This window comes from Manacus candei, unplaced genomic scaffold (genome assembly GCF_025592945.1).
Source record: "Manacus candei isolate 608988 ecotype Guabito, Panama unplaced genomic scaffold, ASM2559294v1 h1tg000045l, whole genome shotgun sequence".
Classification (NCBI taxonomy): domain Eukaryota; kingdom Metazoa; phylum Chordata; class Aves; order Passeriformes; family Pipridae; genus Manacus; species Manacus candei.
In genome coordinates, this window is record NW_026138093.1 from 2,616,543 (window position 1) to 2,639,480 (window position 22,938).

The following is a 22,938-nucleotide window of genomic DNA, read 5'->3' on the forward strand; positions in this document are numbered from 1 at the left end:
TGAAAACAAACAAAAGAGAAATCCCATAAACCTTAGAGCTCAAAGATACAGTTAAATTGAAACAGTTTGCTTGCAAACAGCTGGATTAGGTTTGGGTCCAAACCAGCAGAAAGACTTCAGGAAAGTGAATAAATCCAATACAGAGTTTGTGTGACAGATGACTGAGAAATAAGGAAAAGGTCAATCTCCAGCACATTTTAGACTTTTCCAATTTTATTGTCACTCTCAGTGTAAAAAATTTCTTCCTCATGTCTAATTCAAATCTCCTCTTTTTTAGTTGAAAACCATTATCACTTGTCTTATTACAACTAAGTCTCTGCCCATCCTCCTCATAGGTATCATCTCAGGTGCTCCTGACAAGCCTTGACCAAACCAGCTGAGCAATGAAGAGCCCATGGACTGGACCAGGAGTGTGGGGAAGTGTCCCTGGACTGGACCAGGGGTGTAGTGAAGTGTCCCTGGACTGGACCAGGTGCTCCTGGATGATAAAGGTGGGAACAATCTGTAGTGGAACAGCTGGTGAATACAGGATAATCAGTCATTCCATGAAAACCTTGAAACATTCCCTGCCTGAATCACAGCCCAAATGGAACAGTTTGGATACAATTCCCAAATAGTTTGGAAACTCCAGTCATTCCTGACACCAGGATGGAAATTCAGCAGATAACTAAAGCCAGTCCCCTTGGGAGCCCACAACCAGCAGTGCTGAGGGAGGCCCTGGCAGCTCCCCAGCACCTCCCTCTCAGTGGGACACCTCTGGCAGCCTCTCCCAGCTCGGGAACCCTCCAGTTTGCAACACTCCAAAGACCCTCCCTGATGCCCAGGACAATTCTGATCCCCCTCCACAAACACTGCTCCAGCTGGGACCTTTGTCTGTTGGCAAACACAAAGGGATTTGGGGGAGTGTTTCCCTGACAACAAGGAGAATTTGGGAGAGGGATCTTTACACACCCAGCTATTGATGTGTCCACACATCTCTGCCTGGGTGTGGGTGTGAATTGACTGTGGGGTGAATGTTGTTCTTGGGAATCTGTAATTCAGTCACTGTTAAAATTGTAGCAAATGCTATTGAATCACTTGATAATTGTTCAATTGGTGAATAATTAAATGCTACTAATCTCTTTTTCCCCCTTATCTTTGGATCCAAATCCTTTCCACCCTGACCCTCTTGCATCCCAAGGCTCTGTGTAAATCATTCTCTTTCATAAAAAATATATATTTTTTGTGACGTCCACTTTAAAATTTTCCTCTTTAGCTAAACTACAAAACAACTCTAATTGGTTGTTTATGTCTTGAAGACATCAAGACAATTAAAGGAAGAAAAATAATTTGTTTTTCAGTGTTTTAATGGGCCCTACGGTGTGTTTGGAGTTGCATCAGCTCAGTCCAAGATGGGCCATGTCAGAACTGGTGAGGTTGGGGGGTGAGGAGCAAGGTTGATCATCCAGGGTCAGTCTGGATCTCCTGAGGTGACACTCAGCATCAAGATCACTTGGAGAACACCTCTATCACCTCTTCTCTGAACTAAAAAATAACCATCATTGAATTAAAAGAAAAAAAAGTACAAACTTTGAAGACTTGCTTTGAAATTGCCTTGAAGATAATTAAAGGAAGACAAAGAGATCCTGAGGGATTTCTGGATTTTAATGAGCCCCACAGTGTGTTTGCAGCCCAGCCCATGATCCTGAGGTACTGAGAGAAGATTGAAGCAGCTGCTGAAGAAGTCAGAAGCCAAAGTGCAAGTGCCTTGAAGCATTGCTGGGCCCCACTGAGGGCAGGCACTGCCAAAGCCTCCCCAGGGACTCCTTGGAGCAGCTCCTTGGAGGCCAGGAGTGCAGGCAGACAAAGGCTCTGGGCAGGCCCCTGCAATGCTGAGCAAAGCCTGCCTTGGTTTTGTGGAGCACAAAGGCCAAGGCCTGAGCCCCAGGCCCTGGCCCAGCAGATCCTGTCCCTCCCGGCTGGCTCAGGGCTGTTTGGGGGGCACTGGGATGGGAGGGGGAGGAACAACAAAGGCCCAAAACTGGGCAACCCCTGCCAGGCTCCTGAGGGAGGGGCGAGGCAGAAACCAAGTGCAGAACCTGCCAGGAAAGTGTCTTGTGGTGGCCTGAGTGGCAGAGGCAGCTGCCAGAGGCAAGGGGACAAAGGCCTGGGTGCCTTTGGGCCTTGCAGCCCTGCCAGAGCCCTTGGCCATCTCTCCTGCAGGCTGTCCTGCCCTGGCCCTGCTGCTGCTCTGGCCTTGCAGGCTGCACACACCCCTCCTGCTTTCCCACCCCCTCCCAGCAGCATTTCTAGACCCTCCCTGATGTCTCTGCACCAGCTCTGGCTGTTCCCTGGAACACAAAGCCATGGGCTGATCCTGACTCCCTCTGGGTGATCTCTTGCAGCACAAGGGTCCCCATTGAGTGATATTTCTTTTTCCTCACCTTCAGTCTGAACCTTCCATGCTACTCTTTGTGGAGATTTCATTCTATTTCCAATTGGAGAAAAGCTCCATCCTGGCAGATCTGCTCTAGACCCTCTCCAGTTCTTCCTCATTCCTCCAGAATGGGGAACCTCACAGACAGACAGACCAGCCCAGATTTGGTGACAGACAGGACTGAGTCCAGGGGGGTGACAACTCCCTTGTCTGGGTGCCCACACTCCCCCCAAGGCAGCCCCATGTGCAGTTGGCCTTAAATCAAGGGACCATTCTGATTCTTTGTAATGTCACAGAATCAAGTGACACCGTGACACTGCAGGGCCTCATGGAACCAAAGGAATGCAGGGACACTGTGGAACCTCATGGAACCAAGGGACCACTGTGACATGCGGGGTCTCTTTTAAACAAAAGGAACCCTGAGACATCTCAGACCCTCCTGGAACCAAGGGGCCACTGTGCCTCCCCAGAACTCCATGGAATCAAGCAGAGCCGCTGCCTCCCCCCCGCCGCCGCACGGACCGGAGTCGCCGGCTCTGCCCCGCTTGGACACCTCTGGAGTCAGCGTGTTCTTGGGCAGCACAGCTTATCTCAGACCAGAGAGTTTCCCAGATTTTGCTTTGCCCCCTCTTTCATGTAGTTTTGTTTTTTGTTCTTTGTTCATTCAGGGGGAAAAGGGAGAAGGGAGGCATGTGTTGATGCCTGTTTCATCTCCCAATAAAAGAGAGTTGGGGTAGGTGGGGAGACAGGAGACAATTTCTCTCTCTGCTGTTGCTTTGAATAGTTCTGTTGGTATTGCTGTTTTTGCTGCTATATTTCCTGTCAGTAAACTCTTATTGTTTTCACTTATATCTCCTTGTATTTTGTCTCCCTATAGTGGTGTGGAATAAAAGGGGAGTGAGTTCATTTTATTGGACTTCCTGCACCAGTATGTGTCTTTAAACCAGGGGTTGTTCAAGAGCTCCCTGAAATTTGGCATCATTCACAAAGACGTTGAAAACACATTTTGTCCCAATGTACAGAGAGCTAATAAAGATGTTCTACAGTAGTGTTCAAGGTGTTGGTCACTGAGGGATTTCATCCAGAAGTTGCTGCCAAGAGGACTTTGTACCATGGATTTTATTGGACACTTCATTCAGCCAACATCCCACCCACCACATCTTCCACTGCTTCAGTCCAGCTCTCACCAGTCTGGCCATAAGGAGACCACAGGACACCATGTCAAGGGCCTTGATAAAGTCTGGGCACAAAACATCCCCTTCTTTTGCCTCCCACAGGGGTTCTGCAATTCCTACCTTGTCCTTTCAATGCCTGGCAATGGCTGCAGGAGGACTTACCCTATCCCCTTCCCTGCTGAGCCTGACCAGTCTGGAAGTCTCCCAACCCTCCTTGCTGCCCTGTTTGCAGACTGGTTCCATGTCTGCCTTTGCCAAGGCCCCAGGAAGCTCTGGGATGGCTCTGGCCTTTCCAAGGGTTTGGGAGAGGTCTCCCAGGGACACTGCCCAGCCTTCTCAATATCCCTGACACCAAAACCGTTTCCATATCCCACACTTCCAGAGGAGTGCCCAGGACACAACACAGGTTGTCCTGGCGGTTCTGGAAAATAAGAAGGGATTTCTTCCTCGAGTCCAACCCCTCCAATTGGATTTGAGTGCAGCTGAAAGGTTTCCTCAGCATTTTCCCTGGTGCCTCCCTGCCCTGAAGGTTTCTGGCCATCAGGCTGGAGCTGAGGGGGTTGGGCAGGTGCCTGAGGAGGGGGTAGAACAAGGGCTGTGTCCAACTGTGCCAGGAGGGCTGTGCTGGGCAAGGATGAGGAGGCTGCAGAAAACAGTGGCACTGGGGAGGGGAGAGGAGCAGCTGGAGAGACCTTGTGCCTGCCCACGCTGGGCAGGAGCTGCCCCAGGATGGCAGCTCTGAAGCACTCCCAGGATGTCCCTGGGAACAGGAGGGGAAGACTGGATCTGAAAATGAAACCTGGAAAGCAGAGAGCAGGAGTGTCATGGGGACACTGCAGGAGAGTTCCAGCCCTGGAGCAAGGTCACAGAAGAAGTGACCCAGTCCATACCCTGCCCTCAGAAGATGCCACAGCATCCTGGAGATGCTGGAAGGGAGCCCAGCTCTGCTTCACAAGTTCCCAGGACCTGTCCCTGCCTGTGCTCCAAGGGCTTCCAGCCCACAGGACTGTGCTCAGAGAGCACTCAGGTCTTACAGCGAGAAAGGGGCTCAGGAGGACAGTGTGGAAGTGGCAAGAGAGCAGCTCTGCAAAGACCAAGCACTGCTGCTCCCTGGCAGTGCTGCTGGGCTGGGATTATTGTCCCCTTGCTGTTTGCAAATACACCCTGTCCTGCAGTGTGCTGTCCTTTAGGAACATCTGAGAAGAAGGGTCTTGGACAAAAAAGGCACTGCAGGGTCCTTTATTTGGTTTAAATACTCTGTGAGCACAATTCATCATCTTTACATCTCTGGGTCAAATTCAATGGGTAGACACTAAATTGAAAGGCAGATGCATAATAATATGTAATTGCACAGAAAATTATTGCAAGAAGAACCCAATGACCTCCATGAAAAACTTGAGCAGGAAGGCTGGGCCATTAAGGAGTCCCATTCTGAATGCTACACACCAGAAAACAGGCACTTTATTGCTCCTGAAAAGCATCCAGTCATCATTTTCCTCAGGGCATCCTTGAGCTCCTGGTTCCTCAGGCTGTAGATGAGGGGGTTCAGTGCTGGAGGAACTACCGAGTACAGAACTGACACAATCAGATCCAGGGATGGGGAGGAGATGGAGGGGGGCTTCAGGTAGGCAAATATGGCAGTACTGACAAAAAGGGAGAGCACGGCCAGGTGAGGGAGGCACGTGGAAAAGGCTTTGTGCTGTCCCTGCTGAGAGGGGATCCTCAGTACAGCCCTGAAGATCTGCACATAGGAGAAAACAATGAAAATTAAACAACTAAATCCTAAACAGACACTAACCCCAATGAGCCCAAGTTCCCTGATGTAGCCTGAGTGTGAGCAGGAGAGCTTGAGGATGTGTGGGATTTCACAGAAGAACTGGCCCAGGGCATTGCCCTGGCACAGGGGCAGGGAAAATGTACTGGCTGTGTGCAGCAGAGAATAGAGAAAACCAGCAGCCCAGGCAGCTGCTGCCATGTGGGCACAAGCTCTGCTGCCCAGGAGGGTCCCGTAGTGCAGGGGTTTGCAGATGGCAACGTAGCGGTCGTAGCACATGATGGTGAGGAGGGAAAACTCTGCTGAGATGAAGAAATAAAAGAAAAAGAGCTGTGCAGCACATCCTGTGTAGGAGATGGTTGTGGTGTCCCAGAGGGAATTGTGCATGGCTTTGGGGACAGTGGTGCAGATGCAGCCCAGGTCTGTGAGGGAGAGGTTGAGCAGGAAGAAGCCCATGGGGGTGTGCAGGTGGTGGTCACAGGCTACGGCGCTGAGGATGAGGCCGTTGGCCAGGAGGGCAGCCAGGGAGATGGCCAGGAAGAGCCAGAAGTGCAGGAGCTGCAGCTCCTGCCTGTCTGCGAATGCCAGGAGGAGGAACTGAGGCATGGAGCTGCTGTTAGACATTCGTTGTTTCTTAGCATAGGGCCTGTTCAGAAAAGGAAAGGACAGGGAACAGTTCAGACAGACCTCTGTGAAAAAACCACTCCATTGCTAAAAGAAATCGATGTGTCAAATGTCACCAAATGCACTGCCAAGCAGTCAGTTTTGCTCTGCTCCAGGGGGACATGGAATTTTTTGGTAGAGCTCTCACACACACAAGGAATGTCAGATGTAAGAGACTTTGAATACAGAAGTTCCATCTCTACACCTATGACTCAGAAGAGCTGGGGCTGCAGAGCAGAAGCTTAGTCTGAGCTTAGAATAATTGTTACTGTGGTTTTTATTTTTATCATCACACCTGGGGAAGTTCTTTTCCACTGCAGGAATCCTCATTTCTATGGCCCAGCACACAGTGCCCAGCAGAGCTGCAGGGAAGGGACCCCAGAGCTGCCTGAACACCCCCTCTCCCAGGCCATGGGGGCACTTGCCCCCCACTCCCTGCCCAGGGCTCTGATGCCTGGAGCTGTCCCTGACAGCAGCTGCTTCCCTGGGCCCAGGGCTGGGCCCTGCCAGTGCTGCCAGAGCCCATCCCAGCCCTGGGGACTCACCTCTGCCCTGCAGAGCCCTCCCAGCAGCACAGGGCACTGCCCAGGGGCATCTCTGGCTGGGCAGGCTCTGATGGCAATGTCAGAGCAACCCTGAGGAGGCTGGAAAAGTGACACCGATGCTGTCTATAAGACAATTTTGATGTCTGATACTCTCATCATCAGTCTCCTCTAACCTGAGTTCAAGTTTCAGTGTCTCCTCCTGTGCTCAGAGATTCATTTCCCTGTTGCAGTCAGCACCCAGACAACCCAGAGTATAACACTGAAAGGACTGGTTCATTCTCTTTAAGGTACCCCCTGCCTGTCTGTGCCTCTTGCAAACACCTTCTGGGAAATTTCCTGCTTTGATCTGGAGCTGTGACCAGCCCTCATCCCTGCAGCCCACTGTGGAGATCAGAAGGACTCTGCCCTGCTCTGCCCTCCCAGGAGTTGTTCCTTCCCCACAGCCCTTCTCCCCCAGCCCCGTGGCAGCTCCTTGGCCGGGCTGAGAGCTGAGCCTGGCAGGCAGCAGAGTCCCTGCCCCAGCACACAGAGCCCTGGGGGCAGGACCCTGCTCTGCCCCACAGCCCTGGGCACCCCTGGCTGCACCCCCACCTTCCCACCCCACAGCCAGCCCTGCCACAGGGAACCTTCTGGCCCTGGGCCTCTGATGGGGCAGCAGCAAGTCCTGCTCTGCAGCAGCTTCTCCTGCTGCACCCCAGCAAATCCAGCAGAGCCATCCTGACAGCTCCTGCCACTGCTGCCATTTGGCAGCTGGCAGAGGCACTTGCAGGAACTCACCTGCACTGCTCTGCAGCCACAGCCTGACCGTGGCAAAGGGCTGGCAAGGTTCCTGCCCTGAGCAGCTCTGCCCTGTCCTCCCACCCCAGGATCCCTTGAACCTCCTGCTCCCTTCTCCTCTCTGCCCTTGCTGCCTGCAGCTCCTGCCCTGCTCTGCCATATGGCCACTTCCTCTGCACTGCAGCAACTGGGAGAGTCCTGCTGAAAGATCCTGGAAGCTGTGGGATGTGCCAGCTTTAGGAGATGCCTCCAAGAAGGGAAGTTGAACTTTCCTACAGCCAGAGAATTCTTCCTTCAAATCCTGGGAAGGTTTCTCCAGTAGTGAGAGCTCAGTCACCTCCCAGCCCAGGCTGCCTCTCATCTCTCTGCCTTCTCTCCTGTGCCCTGGGTGCTGCAGGCAGTGCCCTCAGCCCTGCTGGGCTGTGCAGAGGAGCTGCTCACCAGCAGAGCTGTCTCTTTGAAGCTCTTCTGGGTTGCCAGGAGCTCCCTGTGTGCCAGGAGCCCGGCCCAGCTCAGCAGCACAGCAACAGCTCCAGGTCTTTAATGACCCCCAGAGGGGGGCTGTTGTTGTTTACATGAAACTCAGTCCCTGAGAGTAAGTACAAATAACTTTTCAAGAAGTCAAAATGAGTTTGAAATACTGAAGTTTCTTGTACTGTTACTGGGTCTCAATGAGGGACACGACTGTGACAGTGTCCCCAGATTCCAGTTGGAACAGAAAATTGCAGTGATGACAAGGATGGACAAGCAAGGGAAAGGTGGCTCTGATGCCGAGCAAACCTGGATGTGTTTCATTAATCCAAAGGGTCAAGCCCTGACCCCCAGCCCCTGGGAAGGCAGACCCTGTCCCTGCCTCATTCCTCAGGGCTCTCCCTGGGGCACTGGGATGTGGGATGTGCAATGCCAAGGGCAGGACCATGGGGTGGCACCTGCCAGGCTGCTGAGCAGGGACAAGGAGGCCATGAGGCCCCAGGGCTGCAAGGGCCACTCCCCTCCTCCTGGCATCAGGGGCACAGACAGCAGCCATGGCCAAAGGCCTGCAGAAGGTGGCTGTGTCAGGGCCTTTCAGCTTCTCCCCCTCCCTGTCTCCTCTCCAGCCCAGGCTGTCCTACGGTGTCCATGCCCTGCCCCTTTCCCTGCAGGCTGTCGTCATCCCCCCGGCTGCCCCACCTGGCTGGCACCTTCCTGCACTGACATCTCTGCGTCCTCCCTGGCTCTTCCTGCACACACAAAGCCTTGGGCTCATCCAGACTCCTCCTGGGTGACGTGTTGCAGCCCAATGTTTTCCATGGAGTGAAATTCCTTTTTCCCCATGTCCACTCGGGACCTCCCCAGCTGCACTTGGCATTAATTCTTTCTTTCTCTTGGTCCTTTCTGCTCTGACAAAAGGATCCACCATCTCTCAATCCTCTTTTCAAGCCCTCTCAGGGCTGTCCTGTACTGTCCTCAGTCTCCACACCATTGAGGCCGCAGCTCCTTAGCCCCTCTCTAGTGCTCATGTGCTTGAGACGTTTAAACCCCATCTTGAGAGATTTCTGGACACTCACTAATGTTTGTGCAGATGAAAATATCGTGCTCATAGTCTAGGTAAATCACAGTTGCCATGACAACCAGCATGCATTCCCATTGCTATGGTCAGTTACCATGGCAAATAGAATAAATTCTCATTGCCACAGTCAGTTGCCATGGCAACCATAATACATTCCCATTACTACAGTCATTTCCTGTGGCAACCAGCATACATTCCAATTGCTATGCTCAGTGACCATGGCAACCATCACACATTCCCATTGCTACAGTTGGTGACCATGGCAACCATCATACGTTCCCATTGCTACGGTGAGTTACCATGGCAACCATCATACATTCCCACAGCTATGGTCAGTCACCATGGCAAACAGCATATATTCTCATTGCCACGGTCAGTTACCACAGCAACTACCATACATTCCCATTGCTAAGGTCAGTTACCATGGCAACCATCAGACATTCCCATTCCTACAGTCAGTTACCGTGGCAACAAGCATACTTTCCCACTGCTATGGCTGGTTACCATGGCAACCAGCATACAGTCTCATTGCCATGGTAAGTTACCACAGTAACCATCATATATTGCCATTGGCACAGTCAGTTACCTCAGCAACCATCATACATTCCCTTTTCTACAGTCAGTTACTACAGCCAACCACCATACTTCACACTGGTACAATCGGTTACCATGGCAACTGTCACAAATTCCCATTTCTACGGTCAGTTACCATGACAAACATCACACATTCCCACTGCTACACACAGCTACCATGGCAACCATCGCACATTCCCGTTGCTATGATCAGTTACCATGGCAACCATCATACATTCCCGTTACCACAGTCAGTTACCATGGCAACAAACATACTTCCCACTGCTACAGTCAGTTACCATGGAAACCGGCATACATTACAATTACCACGGTCGTTACCATGGTAACCATCATACATTCCCATTGCTATGGTCGGTTACCATGGCAACCAGCATACATTCCCATTGCTATGGTTGGTTACCATGGTAACCATCAGACATTTCCATTGTTATGGGCAGTTACCATGGAAAACAGCATACATTCTCATTGCTACAGTTGGTTACCATGGCAACCATCATACTTCCCACAGGTACAGTCAGTTACCAATGGCAACCAGCATATATTCCTGTTGCTACAGTTAGTTACCATGGCAACCATAATACATTCCCATTCCTACTGTCAGTTACCATAGCAAACATCATACACTGCCATTTCCACAGTCAGTTACCCTGGCAACCATCATACAGTCCCATTGCTACTATCAGTTACTATGGCAACCATCATCCAGTCGTGTTGCTACGGTCAGTCACTATGGCAAACAGCATACAATCCAATTGCTATGGTCGGTTACCATGGAAACCATCATACATTCCCATTGCTACAGTCAGTTACCACGGCAACCATCATACATTCCTATTGCTATGGTCAGTTACCATGGCAACCACCATACATTCCAACTGTTACAGTCGGTTACCATGGCAACCACCATACATTCCCAGTGCTATTGACAGTTACCATGGTAACCATCACAGATTCCCATGGCTGTAGTCGGTTACCATGGCAACCATCAAACATTCCCTTTGCTATGGTCGGTTACCATGGAAACCATCACACATCCCCATTGCTGTGGTTGGTTACCATGACAACCATCATATGGTCCACTGCTACAATCAGTTGCCATGGCAACCATCATACAGCCATGTTGCTATGATCAGTTAGCATGGCAACCATGTGAATTCCAGTTTCTATGGTCAGTTACCATGGCAACCATCATACAGTCGTCTTGCTACAGTCGGTTACCATGGCAACATCATACAGTCCCGTTCCTACTGTCAGTTACCATGGAACCATCATACATTCCCATTGCTACAGTTGGTTACCATGGCAACCATCATACAGTCCCATTCCTATAGTCAGTTACCATGGCAACCAGCATTCATTCCCATTGCTACAGTCAGTTATCATGGCAATCATCATACTTCCCACTGCTGCGGTCAGTTACTATGGCAACCAGCATACATTCTCATTCCCACAGTCAGTTACCATAAGAACCACCATACATTCCCATTGCTACAGTAGGTTACCATGGCAACCATCATACATTAGCATTGCTATGGTCAGTTACCATGGAAACCATCATACAGTCACGTTGCTATGATTGTTTACCATGGCAACTAACATACATTCCCGTTGCTACAGTCAGTTCCCATGGAAAACAACATACTTTCCACTGGTACAGTCCGTTACCATGGCAACAACAATACATTGTCATTTCTATAGTCAGTTACTGTGGCAACCATCATACATTCCTGTTGCTACAGTCAGTTACCATGGCAACCATCATACTTCCAGTTGCTACAGTCAGTTTCCCATGGCAACCATGACACATTTCCATTGCTGCAGTCAGTTACCATGGCAACCATCATAGATTCACATTGCTATGCTCGATTACCATGGCAACCATCATAAAGTCACATTCCTATGGTCGGTTACCATGGCAACAAGCATACATTGCCGTTGCTACAGTCAGTTACCATTGCAAATAACATACATTCCCATTTCTACAGTCAGTTACCATGGCAACCTCTTGGTTCCTCTTCATGAGAAGCAGATGCAGATGAGCCTCCCTGTTGTCCACCAACCTGCCAGCTGTGCTCTAAAGTCCTGTGGCCCAAGGGGTGTCTTCACCAAGACCCTGCACAAACCTCTGGGACTCTTTGCATTCTGTCATGGGGCCTTTCCAGTGAATTCCAGGGTTATCAAAGCCAACTTGAATGGGCTCTTTGTCTCACTCCACAAGGTCACCCAAACCACTCTCTCCTCTGACCCTCACCCACAAAAGTTCACCCAGTTTGTTCATCCCCTAGAGCAGCTCCACAGCTCCAAGAAGCTCCTTCCCGCTGAGGACACCTCTCTCCTGCTCTTTCTCTCCTGTGTCTCCTTGGCCTTCTCTCCCAACCCATCACAGCCCTGCAACCTGGGAACTGTCTCAGCAGGCCTGGGCTGTTATTGCCTGCAAGTGGAATGAAGAGAGACTTGGGGCTGCAGCTCCTCCTGCCTGTGCCCCACACACAGGGCATTGGGGCCTGTCTGGCTGCAGCCCCTCAGTGGGGCACTGGGGTAAGAACAGACTTGCAGTGGGGAAAGCTGCTCTGAAAGCCCCGAGAGCTGGGGTGTGCAGAGGCTTTGCTGACAATGGCCTTGGGGGTGGACGTGCTGGGACTCAGGCCCAGGGGGAAAATCCCAGGCCTGATCCCTGAGGAGATCAGCACATGCTGCTGAAATGCTGGGGGAGAGAAGAGCCAGCAGAGGGAGGGAACAAGTGTGGACAGCCTGGGCTGATGGGATTTGGACTCGTGCCTGGCCCGGCCTTGGCTGGGCAGAGAAGGGACAGCCTTTGTGTCCCTGCAGGGCTGGGATTCACTCCCTGCCCCAAAGGCCCCCAATGTGTCTGAGAAGCCCTGGGTGGTGGCTGTCCCACAACTGCTGGGAATGGGGAGGGGGTTCCTGCACAGGCCCTGTGCTGTCCATGGCAGCTGCTGCACTTGTGCTGCAGAGCCCTGGCACCTCCCCTGGCACTACAGGCCCCTCTTTGGCTGTTCAATCCAGGCTCTGCTGCCCTCAATTAGGTTCAGCAGTGAAGGGATGTCCAGGAGACAACTGCCATTGTACTCTGAGGACATGTAGAAAATACCCTGATAAAGAACAGGAGAGAGACCTCTCTCCCTGTGCCACCTGACTCCATTTGGTCACCTGAACACCTCTAGGAGCTGCCCTGCACAGAAGGAACAGTGACAGGTTCCCCTGTCCTACATGTGGGCACCTTCTGCCACTGAAGTTGGCCAAAGCAATGTCCCAGCAGCCTCCAAGAAGATCCCACAGCTGCTACCCTGTCCCTAGGAACTGCTCCACTGCAGCCTGCAGTTCCCAGCAGGAATCTCGGTCACCTCTGGCCCCTCAGAAGGAACCAGGGCTTTGTGTCCCAGCAGGTCACTCCTGGCTTTGGTCTTCATTCATTGCCATGGGAGCTGGGACAAGGAGTCACCTGCAGGGGCCTGTTTTGGGCCCACTGAAATGGGGCAGGAGGAATCCCAGCCCATGGGGGTTGTGGAGGGAGCTGAGTGTCCTTCTGGCCCCAGGTCTGCAGAGCCATGAGGAGACACCTCTGTTGACTCAGCTGAGTCCCTTCCCTCAGTGCAGGTGAAGGAGATCCCTCCTGGGCACTGTCTGGGTTTCCTGTCTAATGATGGGACATGAAAAGGGGACTCTTGGACTTAACTCTGTGTCTGTTTGGAGAAATGACAGTGCTGAAAGAAGTGTCTGTGCCCAGCTGAGAGAAGGACCTTCACTATTTCCTTCAGCTGTGTCCCAGCAGTTTCCCTGGAGCCCCAGGGACAGCTGGAGTGAGCCCAGAGGGGCAGAGAAAGGGCTGCCTGGGGCTGTTGCTGTACTGCTGAGCTGGGCCGGGCTCCTGGCACACAGGGAGCTCCTGGCAACCAAGAGAAGCTTCAAAGAGACAGCTCTGCTGGTGAGCAGCTCCTCTGCACAGCCCAGCAGGGCTGAGGGCACTGCCTGCAGCACCCAGGGCACAGGAGAGAAGGCAGAGAGATGAGAGGCAGCCTGGGCTGGGAGGTAACTGAGCTCTCACTAGGCAAGAAACCTTCCCAGGATTTGAAGGAAGAATTCTCTGGCTGTAGGAAAGTTCAACTTGCCTTCCTGGAGGCATCTCCTAAAGCTGCCACATCCCACAGCTTCCAGGATCTTTCAGCAGGACTCTCCCAGTTGCTGCAGTGCAGGGGAAGTGGCCATATGGCAGAGCAGGGCAGGAGCTGCAGGCAGCAAGGGCAGAGAGGAGAAAGGAGCAGGAGGTTCAAGGGATCCTGGGGTGGGAGGACAGGGCAGAGCTGCTCAGGGCAGGAACCTTGCCAGCCCTTTGCCACGGTCAGGCTGTGGCTGCAGAGCAGTGCAGGTGAGTTCCTGCAAGTGCCTCTGCCAGCTGCCAAATGGCAGCAGTGGCAGGAGCTGTCAGGATGGCTCTGCTGGATTTGCTGGGGTGCAGCAGGAGAAGCTGCTGCAGAGCAGGACTTGCTGCTGCCCCATCAGAGGCCCAGGGCCAGAAGGTTCCCTGTGGCAGGGCTGTCTGTGGGGTGGGAAGGTGGGGGTGCAGCCAGGGGTGCCCAGGGCTGTGGGGCAGAGCAGGGTCCTGCCCCCAGGGCTCTGTGTGCTGGGGCAGGGACTCTGCTGCCTGCCAGGGTCAGCTCTCAGCCCAGCCAAGGAGCTGCCATGGCCCTGCAGGGAGAAGGGGTGGGTGGAAGGAGTGACCCCTCAGGGCAGGGCAGGGCTGGGCAGGGCCCTTCAGCTGCAGGCTCAGGGCTCCTCACAGCTTCAGCTCCACCTCCTCCATTTCCAGGGGCCCTTCTCAGGAAGCACATCCCCCCAGAACACCTCCCCCTTCCCAGCCACCTCAGGCTGTCTGGGATCTGCTCTGCAGCCCCTGCCCAGGCAGAGCTGCCCCTGGGCACTGGGCTGGGGATGGCTCTGGCAGCACTGGCAGGGAGCTGAGCTGGGCACAGGCAGGGGCTGCTGGCAGGAACAGCTCCTCACCCAGAGACAGGCAGGCAGGGAGAGGCAGCTGCTGCCACAAGGGCTGGGTAGGGGGATGGGGGCCCCTCCCTGCTGTCCCTGTGGCACAGACCCCTTCCCTGAGCAGCTCCTGCCTGGGCTCCTTTCCCAGCCTAAGCAGAGCCTGTGCCCTCAGGCCCACGGGGGCTGGGCTGTGCATTGCCCTGCAGCAGCCAGAGCCCAGGCAAGGACAAGGCCCTGATTTCCAGCTGTCTCTCTGTGTCCCTCCTCCCTTGGCAGCAGCCCTGTGGCATTTCCTGCCATCTCCTGCTGCCTGGGCTCTCCTTCTTCTCACCAGTGGGTTTTCTGAGCCAGTGTGAGGTTTGGGGGGGGCAGATTCCTGTCCAGACACAACCCCTTTGGGTGCTGCTGTGGGGATGTGTCTGTGGGAGCCAAGTGCCCAAGTGCCCTCCAGGCACCTTCAGGGTCTTCAGCTGTTTGCCTGGGTGTCCTGCAGGGCTGCAGGTGCCCTCCAGAAGGGCACAGCTCGGCCATAGGATCTCTGTGCTGCACAGGATCCCCATGGAGAAAACTCCTCAGTGCTAAATCCATGGAAATGCTCTGGGCAGCTGCAAGGAGCATTTTGTGTCTCACTCTGGGAAGGGAGATATGAAAAGGTGAGAAGTGTGTCAATCTGTTCTTTGGACATGGATTTCTTGGATATCTGTGCAGTTTCTCATTAGGGGAACAGTTGAGTGTGGTGCTCCTCCAGCTCCAAGCTGCCAGCACAGGGCAGCTGAGCCCAGGACTGATGGGCAGAGCAGCTCTTCTCTCTGCACTGAGGGACCGTCCCTGGGCCCCTCAGAACCCACAAGACTTGACCTGCAGTGCAATAGAAATGTCAGGGATTTCAAACCCCCACAACCACTTCTAACTTTGGCAGGTGCAAGTGGGTGAACAAACACAAAGAATTCCCTCAGCTCAGTTCCTCATTTGGGCAAATTGCAAACAGCAAAGCTGAGAAGCTCTTTGATGTATCAGGAGTATATTTAATTTGAGATCACCCTGCATTCCAAGTTCCCTCTCCCAGGAGATCAAGAAGTCCTTGGGAGTCCATCACAGAATTCCTGCTTCCAATGGTCCCCTCAGCCAGCAAAAGCCAGAGCTCAGGGGAGGGAGCTGCAGGGAGGTCTGAGTGAGGAGAGAGAGCCTGAGAGTGGGGTGGCTGTGAGACATGTAATGTTTGGCTGCAGAAGCCTGGTCTAACTCAGCAGTGACTTTTCCTCCTAAACAGATCAAAATACCCTGGGAAAGGTGCAAATGACCAACAGCAGCTCCCTCACCCAGTTCCTCCTCCTGGCATTTGCAGACAGGCGGGAGTTGCAGCTCCTGCACTTCTGGCTCTTCCTGGCCATCTCCCTGGCTGCCCTCCTGGCCAACGGCCTCATCCTCAGCGCCGTAGCCTGTGACCACCACCTGCACACCCCCATGGGCTTCTTCCTGCTCAACCTCTCCCTCACAGATCTGGGATCCATCTGCACCACTGTCCCCAAAGCCATGCACAATTCCCTCTGGGACAGCACAACCATCTCCTACATGGGATGTGCTGCACAGCTCTTTTTCTTTCTGTTCTTCATCTCAGCAGAGTATTATCTTCTCACCATCATGTGCTACGACCGCTACGTTGCCATCTGCAAACCCCTGCACTACGGGACCCTCCTGGGCAGCAGAGCTTGTGCCCACATGGCAGCAGCTGCCTGGGCCACTGGCTTTCTCACTGCTCTACTGCACACAGCCAATACATTTTCCCTGCCCCTGTGCCAGGGCAATGCCCTGGGTCAGTTCTTCTGTGAACTCCCACACATCCTCAAGCTCTCCTGCTCACACTCAGGATACATCAGGGAACTTGGGCTCATTGGGGTTACTGACTGTTTAGTGTTTGGTTGTTTTGTTTTCATTGTTTTCTCCTATGTGCAGATCTTCAGGGCTATGCTGAGGATCCCCTCTCAGCAGGGACGGCACAAAGCCTTTTCCACCTGCCTCCCTCACCTGATCGTGGTCTCTCTGTTTGTCAGCACTGGCATATTTTCCCACCTGAAACCTCCCTCCATCTCCTCCCCATCCCTGGATCTGGCCCTGTCAGTTCTGTACTCAGTGGTGCCTCCAGCACTGAACCCCTTCATCTACAGCCTGAGGAACCAGGAGCTCAAGGATACCCTGAGGAAAATGCTGACTGGATGCTTTTCCGGAGCAATAAAGTGCCTGTTTTCTGGTGTGTAGCATTCAGAATGGGACTCCTTAATGGCCCAGCCTTCCTGATCAGGTTTTTTCGTGGAGGTCATCGGGTTTTCCTTGTAATAATTTTCTCTGCAATTAAATATTATGCATCTGTCTTCTAATTTAGTGTCTACACATTGAATTTGACCCCGAGATGTATAAATGATGAACTGTTCTCTCTAAGTATTTAAACAAAATAAAAGACCCTGCAGTGCTTTCTTCATTCAAGATTCTTCTGCTCAGATGTTCCTACAGGACAGCACACTGCAGGACAGGGTGTATTTGCAAACGGGAAGGGGACAATATACCCAGCCCAGCAGCACTGCCAGGGAGCAGCAGTGCTTGGTCTTTGCAGAGCTGCTCTCTTTCCACTTCCACACTGTCCTCCTGAGCCTCTTTCTCCCTGTAAGGCCTGAGTGCTCTCTGAGCACAGTCCTGTGGGCTGGAAGCCCTTGGAGCACAGGCAGGGACAGGCCCTGGGAACTTGTGAAGCAGAGCTGGGCTCCCTTACAGCATCTCCAGGATGCTGTGGGATCTTCTGAGGGCAGTGCATGTACTGGGTCACTTCTTCTGTCACCTTGTTCCAGAGGTCTCCAGAGGAACTCTCCTGCAGTGTCACCATGACACTCCTGCTCCCTGCATTCCTTTTCATTTTTAGATCCAGTCTTCCCCTCCTGTTCACAGGGACATCCTGGGAGTGCTTCAGAGCTGCCATCCTGGGGCAGCTCCTGCCCAGCGTGGGCAGGCACAAGGTCTCTCCACCTGCTCCTCTCCCCTCCCCAGTGCCACTGTTTTCTGCAGCCTCCTCCTCCTTGCCCAGCACAGCCCTCCTGGCACAGTTGGACACAGCCCTTGTTCTACCCCCTCCTCAGGCACCTGCCCAACCCCCTCAGCTCCAGCCTGATGGCCAGAAACCTTCAGGGCAGGGAGGCACTGGGGAAAATGCTGAGGAAACCTTTCAGCTGCACTCAAATCCAATTGGAGGGGTTTGCCTCAAGGAAGAAATCCCTTCTCATTCTCCAGAACCATCAGGACAACCTCTCTTGTGTCCCGGGCACTCCTCTGGAAGTGTGGGATATGGAAAAGGTTTTGTTGTCAGGGCTATTGAGAAGGCTGGGCAGTGTCACTGGGAGACCTCTCCCAAACCCTTGGAAAGGCCAGAGCCATCCTAGAGCTTCCTGGGGCCTTGGCAAAGGCAGTCATGGAACCAGTCTGCAAACAGGGCAGCAAGGAGGGTTGGCAGAGTTCCACACTGCTCAGGCTCAGCAGGGAAGGGGATAGGGCAAGTCCTCCTGCAGCCATTGCCAGGCATGGGAAGGACAAGGCAGGGATTGCAGAACCCCTGTGGGAGGGAATAGAGGATGTTGTGTGCCCAGACTTTATCAAGGCCCTTGACATGGTGTCCTGTGGTCTCCTTATGGCCAGACTGGTGAGAGCTGGACTGAAGAAGTGGAAGATGTGGTGGGTGGGAAGTTGGCTGAATGAAGAGTGTCAAATCAAATCCATGGTACAAAGTCCTCTTGGCAGCAACTTCCTGGTGAAATCCCTCAGTGATCAGCCCTTGAACACCACTATAGAACATCTTTATTATCTCTCTGTACAATGGGATAAAATGTATTTTCAAATCCTTTGTGGATGATGCCAAATTTCAAGGAGCCTTTGAGCAACCTGTCCTGGTTTAAAGACACATATTGGGGTGGGAACTCCAATAAAATGAACTCTCTCCCCTTTTATTCCCCACCACTACAGGGAGACAAAATACAAGGAGGTATAAGTGGCAAAAATAACAGTTCACTGACAAGAAATATAACAGCAAAACCAGCAATATCAACAGAACAGTTCAAAGCATCAGCAGAGAGAGAAATTGCCTCCTCTCTCTTCCCCCCCGAACTCCATTTTGTAAACAGATGGAAACAGGGAGGCAGCAGCTCTGCTTGATTCCATGGAGTTCTGGGGAGACGCAGTGACCCCTTGGTTCCAGGAGGGTCTGAGATATCTCAGGGTTCCTTCTGTTCCAAAGACATCCCGCATGTCACAATGGTCCCTTGGTTCCATGAGATTCCACAGTGTCCCTGCATTCCTTTGGTTCCATGAGGCCCTGCAGTGTCACGGTGCCACTTGATTCCGTGACGTTACAAAGAATCAGAATGGCCCCTTGATTTAAGGCCAACTGCACATGGGGCTGCCTTGGGGGGAGTGTGGGCACCCAGACAAGGGAGTTGTCACCCCCCTGGACTCAACCCTGGGGTCACCACATCTGGACTGGTCTGTCTGTCTGTGAGGTTCCCCATTGTGGAGGAATGAGGAAGAACTGGAGAGGGTCTAGAGGAGACTTGAGGGGATGGAACTTTTCTCCATATTGGGAATAGAATGAAATCTCCACAAAGAGTAGCCTGGAAGGTTCAGACTAAAGGTGAGTAAAAAGAAATATCACTCAACAGAGACCCTTGTGCTGCAAGAGGTCACCTAGAGGGAGTCAGGATCAGCCCATGGCTTTGTGTTCCAGGGAACAGCCAGAGCTGGTGCAGAGACATCAGGGAGGGTCTAGAAATGCTGCTGGGAGGGGGTGGGAAAGCAGGAGGGGTGTGTGCAGCCTGCAAGGCCAGAGCAGCAGCAGGGCCAGGGCAGGACAGCCTGCAGGAGAGATGGCCAAGGGCTCTGGCAGGGCTGCAAGGCCCAAAGGCACCCAGGCCTTTGTCCCCTTGCCTCTGGCAGCTGCCTCTGCCACTCAGGACACCACAAGCAACTTGCCTGGCAGGTTCTGCCCTTGGTTTCTGCCTCGCCCCTCCCTCAGGAGCCTGGCAGGGGTTGCCCAGTTTTGGGCCTTTGTTGTTCCTCCCCCTCCCATCCCAGTGCCCCCCAAACAGCCCTGAGCCAGCCGGGAGGGACAGGATCTGCTGGGCCAGGGCCTGGGGCTCAGGCCTTGGCCTTTGTGCTCCACAAAACCAAGGCAGGCTTTGCTCAGCATTGCAGGGGCCTGCCCAGAGCCTTTGTCTGCCTGCACTCCTGGCCTCCAAGGAGCTGCTCCAAGGAGTCCCTGGGGAGGCTTTGGCAGTGCCTGCCCTCAGTGGGGTCCCAGCAATGCTTCAAGGCACTTGCACTTTGGCTTCTGACTTCTTCAGCAGCTGCTTCAATCTTCTCTCAGTACCTCAGGATCATGGGCTGGGCTGCAAACACACCGTGGGACTCATTAAATTCCAGAAATCCCTCAGGATCTCTTTGTTTTCCTTTAATTGTCTTCAAGGCAATTTCAAAACAAGTTTTTGAAGTTGGTAATTTTTTTGTTTTAAATTCAATTATGGATATTTTTTAGTTCAGAGGAGAGGTGATAGAGGTGTTCACCAAGTGATCTTGATGCTGAGTGTCTCCTCGGGAGATCCACACTGACCCTGGATGATCAACCTTGCTCCTCACCCCCCAACCTCACCAGTTCTGACATGACCCATCTTGGACTGACAGCTGATGCAACTCCAAACACACTGTGGGACCCATTAAAACACTGAAAAACAAATTCTTTGTCTTCCTTTAACTGTCTTCAAGTCATCAAGACTTGAACAGGTAATTGGAGTTGTTTTGTAGTTTAGCTAAGGAGGGAGATTTTAAAGTGGAAGTCACGAAAAATATATATTTTTTGATGAAAGGGAATGATTTACACAGAGCCTTGGGATGCAAGAAGGTCAGGGTGGAAAGGATTTGGATCCAAAGACAAGGAGGCAAAAGACATTAGTAGCACTTAATCATTCACCAGTTGAACAATTATCAAGTGGTTCAATAGCAGTTGCTACAATTTTAACAGTGACTGAATTAGAGATTCACAATAACAACATTCACACCACAGTCAATTCACACCCACACCCAGGTAGAGATGTGTGGACACATCAATAGCTGGCTGTGGAAAGGTCCCTCTCCCAAATTCTCCTTGTTGTCAGGGAAACACTGCCACAAATCCCTTTGTGTTTCCCAACAGACAAGGGTCACAGCTGGAGGAGTGTTTGTTGAGGGGGATCAGAATTGTCCTGGGCATCAGGGAGGGTCTTTGGAGTGTTGCAAACTGGAGGGTTCCCGAGCTGGGAGAGGCTGCCAGAGGTGTCCCATTGAGAGGGAGGTGCTGGGGAGCTGCCAGGGCCTCCCTCAGCCCCACTGGTTGTGGGCTCCCAAGGGGACTGGCTTTAGTTATCTGCTGAATTTCCCTCCTGGTGTCAGGAATGACTGGAGTTTCCAAACTATTTGGGAATTGTATCCAAACTGTTCCATTTGGGTTATATGTCTGGTAGGGAATTTTGCAAGATTTTCATGGGATGACTGATTATCCTGTGCTCCCCAGCTGCTCTTACACCCATCCTAGTCAGCTGGATGGTTTATTGACAATGTGTCCCGAGGGGCGGCACCTCCGATGCCATAGAAACCCCTCCCCTGGATTAGGAAACCTTTGGAATTCAGGAGCTGTCCCAGTGGAGCATGAACATGAACAGCAATTTTCCCAAAGCCCAGCCCCAAGCAGAACAAAGTCAGGCCCCATCAGTGTCAGAGCAAAGGTCCCCCATGGCTGTGTCCCTGTGGCCGCTGAGGCGGCAGCGCAGGCCCGAGGCGGTGCCGGGTCCCGGTGCAGCCGGGGCAGAGCGGCGGCTGCGCGAGCGGCAACCCCGGCGGTGAGTGCGGCAGCCCCGTGGGAGCGGCGGCTCCGGGCACAGACGCCGGCGGCAGCCGCTGTGGCTCCTGGAACCCAGTGGCCATTGGGACACTGCAGGGCCTGCTGGAATCCAGGGGCCGGGGGGACACTGGGGAGCCTCTTGGAGCCAAGGGAACCCTGGGATGTTTTGGAACATCCTGGAATCAAGGAGCCATTGTGACACTGCAGGGCCTCATGGAACAAAAGGAACCCTGAGAGTTTTTGGAACCTCATGGAATCAAGGGGCCATTTCTGGCACGATGCTCTGCTCTGATAATACCTAAAAATTGGTCAGAGAATGCAAACAATGCAAGCTCTCTGTGTTGAGTTACTGCTGGTGCCAAGGTGCTGTTTTTAATGTTGAATTATGCTAACCCCAGAATGCTTCATGAAACTTCAAACACACATCGTGCTTTTTGAAGCAGGATTTGACAGATAAGCTGCTCCCTGGCCTTGTAATATATCTGGCAGTCAAACCCTTGATAACTATAAAAGCCTTGTCCAACTTTCCTGTGGCAGATTCTTCCACAGACTTCCTTGAAGTGTGTGGAGCTTCTGCCATGAAGCAGGGACAGCTCCTCATGGTCACTGCCCAGGGGTTAAGTGAAAGAGAGGGAACTACCCCTTGTCGCTGTGGGGTGAGTTACCTCAATCTCTTCATCAGGATTGTTTCTTTTTGCTGGCTTTGATCCAATTGCTTTAATAGAATGACTTTGATAGACTGCACTGTCTAGTGTACACTATACTGCTAGGAGGTTTTGCCTTTTATACTGTCTAGTAAATAATTCTCTTTAAGGTCTTTCATCTGTTCACTTTTCTGGTAAATTTTCTGTTCATTTGTTATAATAAATAATTCATTTTATTGAAATATTTCTGATTTGCCATCACTAAAACCTGCAGGACAAAGTGATTGAATCACACCTCTATAATTCCTTCAATTGAAACAAAACTCTGAGTTTTAGATTGGATCCAGCCACAGCCAGGCTCCTCTCTGAGAAGGACTTTAGAAAGCAGGGGGGTCCTTTCTGCACCTCGTAGCTCAACGAGACGGCTTCTGCCATCAACTTTGTCTAAGCCTTCCACCCCCCAGCCCCAAGCCGTGACACATGGGCATGTCTTGTCCATGCAGTGCAAACATGGACTCCTGAGCTGGTCATTTGCTGTCCCTCCTTGGAGGGAAGAACAAGCCCAATGGCCTGGGGTGAGAGGCCAGTGCTGGGAGCGGCGCTGGCTGTGCCAGGGCACTGCTGGGTGCCCCCACCCTGAGCACTCCCCCCCTTGTGCTGGTCACTGCTGTTTTCCTCTGCAGGGCATTGTGTTGGGCACATCCTGGAGAGCAAAGTAGAAAGCAGATGGAAGCTTTGAGGCCCTGCCCTGAGGAGATGCCCCTGCAGGATGGCAGTGCTGCTGCAGAGGTCAGCTCTGTGCCAGCAGTGCCCGTGGCTGTCCCTGCCTGCAGTCCCTGGACAGTCCTGCAGCAGGACTGGCACCGACTGCCAGAGCACTGAGGCCTCCAACA

The 22,938-nt window shown here is 52.6% G+C and overlaps 2 protein-coding genes and 1 pseudogene across 2 annotated transcripts in view; 1 reads left to right on the forward strand and 2 right to left on the reverse strand.

Annotated features, from left to right (window-relative positions):
* The window catches only part of LOC127474809 (uncharacterized), a 1,721,191-nt pseudogene that overhangs the window by 1,099,769 nt on the left and 598,484 nt on the right, over nt 1-22,938 (reverse strand).
* LOC127474834 (zinc finger protein 883-like) overlaps nt 1-22,938 on the forward strand; it is a 237,550-nt gene that overhangs the window by 199,946 nt on the left and 14,666 nt on the right. The gene's annotated exons all lie outside the window — the stretch shown is intronic.
* On the reverse strand, nt 4,836-5,989 carry LOC127474889 (olfactory receptor 14J1-like). The gene has a single exon (XM_051796210.1). The coding sequence runs from the start codon at nt 5,987-5,989 to the stop codon at nt 5,030-5,032; it is 960 nt and encodes a 319-aa protein (XP_051652170.1). The 3' UTR covers nt 4,836-5,029.

Coding starts and splice junctions, on each gene's coding strand:
- LOC127474889 (XM_051796210.1), bottom strand. CDS start 5,989: ATGTCTAACAGCAGCTCCATGCCTCAGTTCCTCCTCCTGGCATTCGCA.